The 13,456-nt window shown below is 35.5% G+C and overlaps 1 protein-coding gene across 5 annotated transcripts in view; it reads right to left on the reverse strand.

Annotated features, from left to right (window-relative positions):
* The window catches only part of dgo (ankyrin repeat domain containing protein 6 diego), a 267,914-nt gene that overhangs the window by 11,115 nt on the left and 243,343 nt on the right, over nucleotides 1-13,456 (reverse strand). For 4 of the 5 annotated variants that reach the window (XM_035350579.2, XM_085822602.1, XM_085822600.1 and 1 more), the window contains exons 8-9: nucleotides 12,615-12,716; nucleotides 8,619-8,717 (exon numbers count right to left, since the gene is read on the reverse strand). In XM_035350579.2, coding sequence (XP_035206470.2) covers nucleotides 8,619-8,717; nucleotides 12,615-12,716 — 201 coding nt within the window. The remainder of the gene's footprint in view (nucleotides 1-8,618; nucleotides 8,718-12,614; nucleotides 12,717-13,456) is intronic. The other variant, XM_085822603.1, reaches the window with a different exon arrangement.

The following is a 13,456-nucleotide window of genomic DNA, read 5'->3' on the forward strand; positions in this document are numbered from 1 at the left end:
ACGATCGGTCTTTTTTTCAATTTGAAAACATATTACAGAGAAAAGGCAATGAATAAAAGCAGAAAATCTGTTATGTATAACATAACACTCTACGCTTATATGGAAAAGTTTCGGCACGAAGTATTAATTTTAGTGGTACATTCCGTTCACAACACCATTTATATATTAGTTATATAACTAATACTGTATTTTACAAGAATTGTTAGGCTTACGGTTTCGAATTATAAGGCTTAACACCATTTTTACAGTCTTTAAACTCATAATCATTGCTAGAATATGATTGGTTCATAAAGGCAAATATTATTTAGGAAATGCAATGTGTACTAATTACGTACTACACTCATGTCCAAAATTATCTTTACATACCCAAAAATGATGATATTCAATGAAATATCGAATCAATGTGATCCGTATTTGCAGGGAATGTGGGAAAACCAAGCCTAATTAGCATTATCCAATCAAAAGTAATCAATAGGTTTGTGATATGCAAATCTAGGCGTTACGTCATCCAAAGGTGAATCAAGCGCTTTGCGCAAACTGAATATTTGAGTGAATTTCTGCAACATAGCGTTTGATTTCAGTGTGTAGGGACTTAAAGCGGTTTGTTATGGCTTCGAAGTATCATTTGGAAGAATCCGTAAAATGGCGAATTATCGGCCGTTTAGAAGCAGGGCAGTCAATCATGAAAACAGCCACATGTCTGAATATTTCAAGACAGACAGTCTCTAAGCTATGGAAACAGTTTCAAAATGATGGAAGTGTTGTAAGGAGGCCTGAACAAGGTCGGAAACGAATGACAACTGCTTCTGAAGATCGGTATCTGGCATTAACTGCCCGTCGTAACATAAAGGCTACTGCTCGCCAGTTAAGTTCAGAGCTTGCAGCCGCCACTGGAACTGTTGCATCACGGCAAACAATATACAGAAGACTTAATGAAAAAGGCCTTTATGCCAGAAAGCCAAGGGTATGTGTTTTACTGCCTTCACAGAAAAAGAGGGATCGCTTTAATTGGTGTAAAGAACATCAAAACTGGACTGAACATCAATGGTCCCATGTTCTCTTTACTGATGAGTCGCGGTTTAGTTTAACTGGTGATTCTAAACGTGTTTACATCTGGAGGGAGTCAGGAACACGAAATGATCCCTCGAACATTGTGGAACGTGACCGTTTCGATAGTGGAGGTGTGATGGTATGGGGTGGAATAATGATCGATGGACGTACGCCCCTACACGTGTTCAGCAGAGGATCTGTGACAGGCCAGATATATCGAGATGAGGTCTTAGATCCTTATGTAAGACTTTTCAGGGGTGCATATGGACCTGACTTTTTATTTATGGATGATTATGCCCGTCCACATCGAGGAAACCTCGTTGATGAATTCCTTGAAAGTGAAGACATTAAGCGAATACCTTGGCCACCAAACTCTCCTGACCTTAACCCGATAGAGAACTTATGGGACTACTTTGGAAGAGCAATTGCACGTGTACATCCTCCTCCTAGAGATGTAAATGCTCTGAAGACGGCATTGCTGGAAGAGTGGAGATTAATTCCCCAAACTGTGGTTAACAACGTTATTTCCAGCTTTAAACCACGTTGTGATATGTGTGTACAAGTCAGGGGAGATCATATTCCATATTAAATTCGTAAGACTGAATTCTTTTTCTGAATCATTCCTTTTTTTCTTAACTCTCTTTGTCACACTTTATTACCATTTTTATTGTTTCATGCTACAATTTTATATCATATGAGGTGATCTTCAGTTTTTTCTTTTGCATTTATGTGCCATCATGTTATGTATGATTCCACGAAAATTCATTAAATTATTAGTCTCTGAGAAATCCGTGAATTTATGCATGTAAACGTAATTTTGGACATGAGTGTAGTTTATTTGGGTACAGAGCTTAAATTTCCGGTACTTCTCAATATTTGAAATAAATCATAATTTTAACGGAGTCCTAAGAGGTCTTCTGCACTTCTTTTATGTAACTGAATTAAAATTTCAGCAGAAAATTTTTTTGATATCGAAAATTTTATTTTGATAATAAGTAAGCCTTAGAAAAACCTAACTAATAAATGCATGCCTCTTTCCCAGGGAAACAAACTCTTTGAAGGAGGTTGAGGCTTTTGAGGAAAACGCCCACACTTGTACGTCAAAGGCTTATTTTCCAGGCAGTGGAATGAATTTATATGAGTGAATAAGTTTTTCGTTTCCGAAAGTATTAGAAGTGATTAATCGTTGTCATATGCGTCCACCACTAATGACTTCCCATGAAAGAAAGCACCTGCAAACTTTTTGAAATGATGTAAATAAATAAATACGGGATAAGAAAATTCACTTGTACGGAACTTTACATTTGTTTTCAGCTTACAGATCAAGTCCCTTGCATTTGAGGGGGGGGGACTTTTTCTCCTGTAGAGCCCACCAGCGGCCGAGCGGTAAAGACGCTGAACACTGGTAGTTCGGTCCGAGGTTCGAATCCCGCGAACGGGCTGGCTGCATGGGCGTTTTCGCGGTTTTCCCCATGTGTAACGTGTATACGAGCCAGTTTCCCTTAGAAAGTCCTCCACGAAAGGCATCCCTCCCCTTAGGCAGATAGCCCTAGTGTGCTTTGCCATAATTAAATACACCACACTTTTTCTCCTGTCATATTCTGCTTGAATAACGGCAGGGCATTGTAGTCAGATGGTGATGGACCTGCTCTGTTTATTTTTATGCTTACACATCTCCGTTAAAATTTCTTCCATACACTCACACTGTTTCTTACGTATTTGTTATTCTTGTTAGTGACGCTTTAATATTTTATTTCTTTATTTTTTCGTTAGCGTGCTGGAAAAAGAAGGATCTTTGTTGGTTTTCGTTAGCGTGCTGGAAAAAGAAGAATCCAATGAAATAGTATATTATACTATATAATCAGGGCTTAAATTCAGCCACTATTTCTTGTTTTTGAGTGAAACTGTAATTCCAGTTAAAGCCCCAAATAAGACGAGGTGTGTTTTTTTAAATGGAACTATTTATCATTAATTTAATAATTAATAAAGTTTTCATTTATATCTACATTTTATTAAATTTTAATCATTTAATTATTAGCCAAAAGGGGCGTTAGCCCAAAAGGGTTATTAGTCTCGAAACGGCATTTTGCGTTGAAACACTTAAGTGCGATGTATAACTTTTCAAAGTGTTGCCACCAAATATTACTGCCCTGTATTATATTGAAAGAAATTAAATAATGAAGAATTTGCATGAATGTGTGTATGTTTCTCGTACTGTGAGAAATCAACGGCACTTAGAGTCACCAAATTTTGAATAACATAGTCCTCTATCTGAACATCGGCATCTAGAAACCCGAATTTGTTTTATTGTCTATTTCATATTTTATAAAACTTTAAGGGATTTTTGATTAAAAAACTCAACGATTTCAAAGTGAGCAGTGGCAACACTAAGAAATAAAACATTTATATCTCCAGCGCTCAAGACTATCTGTGGAAATTCTAAAGATATGCTGTTTTTAAGTATTTTTAGCTCAAAAATGCTCTCGAAACGTTGTATGTGTAAATGAAAGAAATGCTCCTATGGGTGTAATATAAAATCTGAAAGCTTTCAGATTTTTTATTTGTGTTACTCTTTCCTGACGGCTTTTCTTAGAGCTCCGGGTACAGAATTTAAGCCCTGCAAGTAAAGCAAGTGGTTCAGTTTCTTTTAAGAGGATTATATTTAAAATACCATAAATAAAAAATTAATATGAAGGTGATTTTAAAACATTTAAAGAACGCAATCGTGAGATTTGTCTCCGAAACCAAAGACGTTAATATACAGATTATTATTATGCAGTGGACGTCGGAATGTTACGTAAAATCTGTAGGTATAAAAACCCATTATTTCTTCACTGAGTTGGTGATATCGCTGCATATTTTGATGAAGTCTTTTATTATTATTATTATTAATATTATTTACTTATTTTTTAACGTAACTTTCCATGCATTCTTCCTTGACTCAGCTTGATCAGTATAATAACGCCGTTTCAAGGCTGCTTTTGTTGTGTAAATTGGTGACCAAAAATTTAATGAACATTCATTCCTTCTTGATTAACTATAAACAGACATTACATAACAGAAGAACGTGACTCGTGTTCTTTGGAGTTTCAAGCTGCTGTACGAAGCCAGGCTTGTCAAAAGTTTAAGGAAAATATTGCGATTAGGGTCATGGTTCTACTGTACATGAATACTGCCATCTTTGCTTCAAAATAAATGATTCTTCAAAGACTCTGAAGAACTCCAGCCTTTAATAACGAAGTCGCCATTCTCGACACGAATCCGTTGGCCACCCACTTTTACAGTTCATCTGCAAAGGGCAGTAGCCATAAATCTGTCGCAAGTTTTCAACGCAACCACGCCCTAAGGATTGCATTCCATGTTTGCACCAATCTGACGAACACAAAATATGATGTTCCGCAGCAAAGTATATGATGTATCTATCAACACCGTTTCCTAATGGCAGTTGCCTTCAAGCGCTTTGTGATAATTAATTAACCAATCAACCAACCGTTTCGTAATTTATTTTTTATAGTTAACATTTATTTAGGCTTCTGTTTTATTAATAGTCATCATAATTATTTGAACTATACTCATGTCTTTGCAAAATGAATCTCTCCATAACTGGGGTCAGATGCACGATAAAGAAATGTTAAAAAAATATGGAAAATGAATGCAAGACAGATGAAAATACTATCGGAAGTTGGGGGGGGGGAAGCTATGCTAAAAAATTTTAACGACTGAAGCATTTCTTAAAATTTGCATCGCCTAAATAATTTTTGAAGTTTTACACTTTCTTTTAGCTCAGAAGGGCTATTAATTTCGTTTTCACATTTTGCGTCGTCCACTGTAAAACGACATTTCACTTATCCAATTATCGCCATGAAATATTAGAGCCCTACATTACATTTAAAGAAATTAAATAATGAAGAATGTATGTATTTTTCTCGCATTGTGATAAATTAAGGGTACCTAGAGACATTAAATTCTTAATAGTGTAGTCCTTCACTCGAATATGGGCATCTAGAAGCCCAAATTTGGGATACGTTTTATTATCGACTTCATACTTTGTAAAACTTTGACGAATGTTTGATTAACAAACTCAAAGATTTCAAAGCGAGCAATGGCCACACTGTACGAAAAAAAAAAAAAAAAAAAAAAAATTATCTCCAGCGCGGGAGACTGTGTATCAGAAATTCTGAAAATATGCTTATTTTAAAATTAGTACTTTGCGATACTGCTGTTGAACTGAATTTTATAAGTGCGAAGGACATGATATTTAATAAATAAAGGTAACGCATAAAACATTAAAAAAGCGCCCATTTAGGTATAATATAAAATCTGAATGAAGATGGCAGAATTATTTAATAGTCGTAAAATACTACTAAAACAGTAGGGGTAGAAATAATTGAAAGTATTATATGATTACTAATCGCTAGAGCCTCACTTTTAATCATGCCGGCAATTAATCGATATTTCCTTCCGGATTCATTTTATGGCTAGCTGCATGAGATATTACAGATTTCCCCCATATCTAATGCAAGCATAAGCCAGTTTACCCTGAGATAGCTTTCACTGAAGCATCGTTTCCTTTAGCATATAAGCCTTGAATGCTTTGCTATAAATAATCAACTAAGAACCTTTAAAAAAAAAAAAAAAAAAACATTTACGGTAATTTAGATGGATCTCCATCCCTATTCTATCCGTAGTAAGTCCACCCTAATTTCTAACCGATAAAGAGAACATGTCACCAAGACGATCTATAAATTTAATATCTCTCGTACATAAGAAATTTTCATTTACGAATAAAATGCAGGGTTATTCATAATTTCGTGAAATATATATTTATATATTTTTTAATTCATAAAAGATAAATTACGCAAATGATACCGAATTTTCGTATTATTCAGAGCAAAAAAAACGGAGGCCGTTCCTCTTCCCACACTTACATTTTACATATGTTCAGTGTGCGCACGTTTGATGATGTTGTAGCCAATATACGATAGTCCGTTTCATCCCACTCGTATGGCAGTATACCACGACAAACAAGAGTCACAGCATAAACAATATGCTCGTCTAGCGAGGAGTGACGAAAAGAGATACTACATTTCACAGTTCTTCTTAAAGAGATACTATATTTCATAATTCTTTTTTAAAAAACTCACATGGAATTACATGAAGAGGTTTGTAGAATCCGAAATGTGGTGAGCTTGCAAACCACTGAGTAAATATTGATTGCAGAATGAGCCGGAGGCATATAAGCATTTCGTACCGCGCTACGCGCATAAGAAAAAATCCACCCTTTTGTTATTTTCGATGACATCACTCCTTCTACGTTTGGGAACGCCTTGACGTAATGATGTTTAGGGGGGATTCCTATAATTTTGTTTTCTCTGAAGGTATGTACGAGTGGCACCCTAGCGAGGGAAAATTTTCATCTTTTCTTTGAATAATACCAGAGGAAAATATTTACATGCAGCTTTCAACAGATGAACCTTCTGTTTCATGGAATGATAAAATTATAAAATCGCGGAAAGATGTTGTTAATATGATGAACAACCTTAACTGCTTGGATTAGATAAACAGCTGGTTCAGGAATTTAGTGCAAGAACCAAAACATATTGGATTTGATGACGATCTCTACCCAACTGTACAGCGATTGTCTGCTCGTAAGTATATTATTAATGTCCTTGTAATTATTTCTATTGCATATACATCAACATTTAATATATAAGATTATTATTTTATGCCATCGATTTCTTCGACAGAAACATAAAATAAATTGAAGGTATTATATTTTATCTTCAACATTATTTCATTTAAAGGGATCAAGCAGTTTGCTAAGAACCAAATCCGAAACAAACTGGCAGTGTTCGGGTGTCTTATTCACTGGGTTATTGGTGAGCAACTGTTAGTCATATTTCGCTTTTCTCATAGTATATAGATTATTAAAACTATATCAATTAATATTAAAACATTTTAAAATAAATTGACAACTGAGTGTTTTTCCACATTCTAATATTCTTTTATCTTGAATGGAAAAAAAAAGTATTCAGTGTTATCGTCCTTTTATACAAAGATTCAAAACAGATCACGCACTAGTAAATGGGCAATGTATTAAACAAGTCAGACATATGTATCTCTATTTCTCTTTCCCTAATCTGCAACAGTCTGTCCATCCACCTTCAAAATTCGCATGTGGCATGAAATGCTGGTTTTAAGATCAGGTAAAGTTCTTGAATTGTCACGACTTACCAGATATTTCAAATCTCCGCAAATACAAAAATAGCATGGATCAGGGAGGCCACACATTACGAAAGTGCCGGCTAATAATACGTTCTTCTGTAAAATGACGTTTAAGAATATTCGTAATACACCGTGCAATATGTGGAGGAGCTCCAACTTGGATAAAGATTGCAGAGACGGAACAATTTCGTTCTTTAACAGCGATGTATATCGCTGCCCGGTGATCGAGAATATCACTGGACCTGTAGAACTTAATTCCTAGAAAAAGTATGGGCCGAGAATAAATGATGCAGAAAATCGCCACCATACCGTCATTTTTGGTGAATGCAATGTAACCTCGAAGACAGGGAACGGATTTTCTGATTCCCAAATTCGGCAACTGTGAGTATTCACTACACCGCCAAAATGAAAATGCACTTCGTCTGTTCAGAGGATATTTTACAGCCATTCCAAAATCGACCTCAAAGCGAGCAAGAAACTGAAGTGAGAACTGGAGTTGAGCGAAAGCAACCGCTGCACTAATGAAAGTTTGTAAAGGATAACGGAGGATATTCCGCAAGATCTTATGGACAGTTGAACGGGGTCTATCCAGTGCCTCAGCTATACGCCGGACACTAGTGTTAGCCTGAACGTTTGAAGCTGTGTCCTCTACGACCTGAAGGGCAACCTCCTGTACTGCTTCTGCAGAAACGAGTTTTCTTCCTCTTCCAGGACGAACAGAAAACGATCCTGCTTCTTCAAATTTCGTTATCATTTTCTGAAGGTTTTTAACGTTCATTGGACCTCTTAGAATCCCCTTCAAAGTCCGAAAGTTCCGTAGAGCGACTACTGCGGAAGTACTGTTTTGGTTGAACAACTAATAAAGCACGATCTCATAAACTTATCGTCATTGTGATATGCACACTGAAAATAAAGTCTTCGCGTCTTATGACATCTGCTGCATAATGTCGACAAAGATTTGCATTTTTACTACAAGTTTTCAAAGTAAAACGCCCTATGGTGACACTATTTGTAACTAACCCCCCCCCCTCTCCGATGAAAGAAATTCTCATCCCTTCATTAAGTCCGCCACAAAATTTCACATTATTCTGATCACTGGTTTCTCTCGTAGGCAGCTTTGAAATAAGGTTCTTTAATTATAGACACCCTGTTTAACAATTAGCTATTTTTATCCGGCATTATTCTTAACTAGACGTATAATAATCATGCTTAGCCAAAGCCCAATTTCCATATCTTACATAGTTTCCAGCTGTCACATTTATAATGCATTTACGGAAGTTTATCCCCCCTTCTGCTCATGTAAAGCTCATACATATAAAATAAAAGAAATAGTTTCTAATTACATTATTTTTAATCTTTTGATCACATCCGGCTTCGAGTAAAATCCTTGTCAACTTGTTCCTTCCCATGGCTGCAGATATATGGAGAGCAGTATCTCCGTTCTAAGGAGGAAAAATAAATAAATAAATTAGTTAATAAGCAGAGTTACTAATAACACATATTTGGAATAATGAGAAGTAAAAATATTTATAAAAATGTATGCAACTGCATTTCAAATACGAAAATCTATTGCCAGCACATTTGTATTTAAAGAGTTTTGAAGTTACGACACCGTTCTTGAATTTAATTTCTGAAGATTTAAATCCTGAGAAAATTTTATTTTTTCCAAGAGGCAAAACTATTAATAAAATTTTACACTATTTTAACTTTAGTATAAAAATTAATAAAAATGTTTCACGTATTGTGTACATAATATTCGCAAATTTATTTTATTTCTAATATTCGCATATTTACTTGCAGAATACTTGTCGATCTAGGTAGCATTTTGGATGTCATGGCGAACTATTTTGTCAATGTAATGTCAAGTAGTCTATTTATTGTAAACGCATACGCGCATTTAACTATGATAGATAAAATGTAAGACACAGTGAGTAGGCTCATTCTATATGCATCATTCTATACGCATGTAACTATGATAAATTAAATAACAGAAATATTCAGTAAAGAAGGTTCGTGAAAGGAGCTTGCATACAAATTTAAAGTCATCACGAACACACAGCATGTGTAAAGTGATTCGTGAGAAACGTACACGGTCAGTTTTTATAATGTCAGTTAAGTACCTTCATATAGGTGTTCGGACATCTTGATGCAATTAGCCTTTCTGTCATTGCTGCAGTGGATGCTGCCGTCAAAGAAGACAGGCGCCGGAGGGTAGAAAACATTCGGCTCATGTTGCCCATTACCTCACGGTACCGCTCACGCCACTTTGATAGAGCATCTGAAGTTCCAGAAAATCTGGGCACAATGAATTCTCCACGGCCTGACGGAGGAGCAGAAGTTGAACAGAATGTCGATATCACTGCAGCACTTGGAACGGCGTCGCGATGAAGAATATCGTTTCCTGTCCCGTATTGTTGGGGGAGATGAAACATTGTCCCATCATTTTGAGACAGAAAGTAAGCGTGAGAATCAAGAATAGCATGGCTTTGATGGGTTCACCCCCATCAAAAAAATCCGAAGCCGTGCACGCCAGCTGAGAGTAAGCCATGCTGATCTCTTTTCTTTGACTGTAAGGGGCCCAGTGCTCATTAACTTTCTGGTGCACAGCACCACAATTAATGTACAGCGGTACGTGGAAACTCTGCAAAAACTGAAGCGCGCCATCAAGTCCAAACGCCCAGGACTGTTGGCCGACGGCATCATTCTGTTGCAGGATAATAACCCGACCACATGTTGCCACGGTTGTTAAGACTGCACTGTAGAAGTTTCGCTGGAAAGCGCTTACACAGCCTTCGTACAGTTCAGATATCTCCCCTTGCGATTTTCATAATTTGGGAACACTGAAGAAAACATTCGTGGCCGTCGATTTGCTTCGTACGAAGAGATGAACGACTGGATGCAATCATGGTTCCTTAAGAAACCGAAAACATGTTTTCCATTATGGCACTGGCTGTCTTGTATCACAGTGGGATAAATCTATTAAGAAGTATGGTGATTACTTTTGAAATAGTAAAGTTTACTTATTTTTTTCCATCTATCTCGTTTTCATTTGACTGCCCTCTATCTTTAAGGGCAGCCAGTTTCTATTAGAAAAAAATATATATACGGAGTCTTCCACACACATCTTGAAATGTTTTGTCATAATTAACTAGCCAGTCAGTTGACTACCTTGCAAATGGAAAAGCTTATTAAAGGAAGAATAAAACAAAATGCTTTTATCTTATGTATAAAATTTCTAGGAATGTATCCTGTATCTAACGCGGCTGTTTTTGAATAGCAAGAGGTGTGTATCTTTATTTATCAAATTAATTACTTAGCTATGTATAGCTCTCCTTATTTTATCTACCTTTTTCATCTTCCAATTATTGTCTGAATTTTAATTCTGTACTTTAAATGCAAAACTGCTATCAAACCGAGCGTGAGAGATGAAATAGACAAATTTTTTCAGAAATATTCTATCTTTAAGGGCAGCGTGGTCCAACTCGCGGGCCGCACGCGGCCCTCTTATTCATTTTGTTGGCACTTGCCCTTCTTTACTGGAAAAAAAATGCTAGTTAAACATTTGAAAAAAAAAGACCCTTCTTACTGCTTAAAATAATAAATATAAGTAAAATTAAATAATAAAAATTATAAGGCTCAGACAATGAAAACTGTTGTAAATATTGTAAATTTAATAAGGGGAGGCAAATCCCAAAGACACAGAGCATTTATTGCATTTGTGGACCATTTGGATGCTGAGTATGGTTACATTTCACTGTACTGACAAGTGCGCTGGCTAAGTGCTGGAAATTGTCTGCAACAGTTTTTTGGGTTGAGGAATAAAATTCTTGCTTTCCTCAAAAAAGAAAACATTGGGCACGAGTATCTAGAAAAATTGGAAGAAACCCAGGTTTTACATAATCTTGCTTTTCTGGCAGATTTGACAACCCATCTAAATACTTTAAACTTGAAACTACAAGACAGAAATCAAAATATATCCCAGCTTTATGGACATATTGAAAGCTTTCGGAAAATCTTAATCTAATGGAAATTGCACTGAAGGCAAATTATACAGCACACTTCCCTTTTTGTCAGCGGCTGAAAGAAGAAAATGACAGAAAGTTTAATATGTTTCATGAAATAATTACTGATATCAAGAAAGAGTTCCATGACAGATTCGAGGATTTTGATTCCCTAAAAAAAACTTTAAATGTTAAACAACCCCATGGAGATTGAAGTAAGTGAGGTAGGTGCCTTGTAACCTTCATATAAAAATTTGTAATCTTCAGGCAGATCCATTCTACCAAAAATAAAAAGTGTGATGTCACTGAACATTTCTGGAAACTGATTTCTAAAGAACGTTTTCCCAAGCTGCATAAATTCTCTTTGCAAATGTCATCGTTGTTTGGCAGTATATATGTGTGTGAAAGTGATTTTTCTGCTGTCAAACAAATTAAATTAAAAACGAGAAATCGCATTGAAAGTGCTTCACTGAAATCGAGCCTGAGACTTTGCCTTTCTGAAATTAGAGTGGACATTGATAACCTTGTATCAAACGAGCAGTGACAATCATCACATTGATTTCTAGACTGTAAAATAAAGTAATATTTTAAAGTAGTGATTTACATGTAATTCATTTTTTTTCTTTAATGTCTCTGGCCCTCACTTTCCTATACTAATGTTTGATTGGCCCTCGGGTAGCTAAAAGTTGGACCACACTGTTTTTGGGAACCAGTTTCAAGGGTTTTCTCCAATGCACAACATTTTACTCAGAGACACATTAAGGATTTTCTCCAATGCACAACATTTTGCTCAGATAACTTAGCCAATTATAAACGATATAGAAGATGACAAAAATTCTCTTCTGCCAATGCGAGCGGTAAACGACTTCTGCCTAGCACATTATTTCTGGAACATTTCCATTCAAATCGTTGTTGTGAAATTTTATCGGCTAATAATAGCTTATGTGTGACGTCAACTGCAATATAACAGTTTTTTTACGTGAATATTCTTTTCTTTGCTTAATTTTTAGTACTTTAAAATTTATACTTGAAAAATCATATTTGTAAGACATTAAAGCAAATAATGCCACAGCACAAGGGGATGACCTTGTAGCTTAATAGCATAACCTTATTTTTTAAGAGATTGAATTAATAATGTCATCGATTACAATTATTCCTGTGGTGCAATACACATTTTGCATTCATTATTTTGTTCAGTAAACTATAAAACGAAAAGGTAACGCAAAATAATGCCTCCCAAAAATGCAAAATGAGGATAATTTTTCATAATCGGATATAAAATTAGCGCTGCTATTGAAGCCAATATTAAAAATATTTCTTTCTGCAGTTGCCACTCACCTTGTTTGTTTCATTTACATTGCAAAATGCACTGATTAATATCCTCAGGACCCCTGCATGGCCGTACCTAGCAGCCGTGTGAAGTGGCGAATCACCATACTGCTGGAAAAAAAGAGAGAAAAATTAAAATTTTCGATTAAATTAGCAACTTATAAAAGCTTCCTTGTGAAGTATTATACGTTCATTGTCAGTATTCGTAGATAGTATACAGAATGCAACAGAATAAAATTAAAAATACGAGCATTTATTTAAGTGCAGCTTAAAATTCTAAGATAAAAAAATGCAAGCAAAAATTCTAACTAATTTATAACAATTCCTTAACTCTCCATCTTAATTAGGTTATTTCTCCTTTCTGTCCTAAAAACAGTAATTGTTTATAATAAACCTCTCTAAACCGCATCATTTTAAAATTAATAGCCACCATATGACACTTACATAAAGCTCATGACAGAGATAACTTATCTAAGGTTTCAACCAATAATAATTTTTGAAGCTTGTAGTTTTACTTTATTTTCCTAACAGTTATTTTTATTTTGGAACAAGCCCTTCCTTTACCTTCTAATTTCAGATCTACATTTCCCTTTCAGAATGAGTTTTTAGTATTACGATTTATCCAAATAAGGTAGAAACGCATATTTAATCTGAGGTCTGAGTTACTTCAGTAGCACAGCGTGATGTGCCTTTCAACCACGTTGCTGCTGTTAGTTAAAGCTTGGTATTCTATTGCTGTACGTGCCTGTTAGTATACCGGTGATCCCTACATAAGGGCTAACTACATGAGTTTGATTTTGTGCAGCTTCGGCTGAAATAAATCTAGCCTTAGTTAATTTTATATTTTCTAT

Source organism: Stegodyphus dumicola, chromosome 8 (assembly GCF_044657685.1).
Source record: "Stegodyphus dumicola isolate Sdum_Otavi_A_Nest chromosome 8, ASM4465768v1".
Classification (NCBI taxonomy): domain Eukaryota; kingdom Metazoa; phylum Arthropoda; class Arachnida; order Araneae; family Eresidae; genus Stegodyphus; species Stegodyphus dumicola.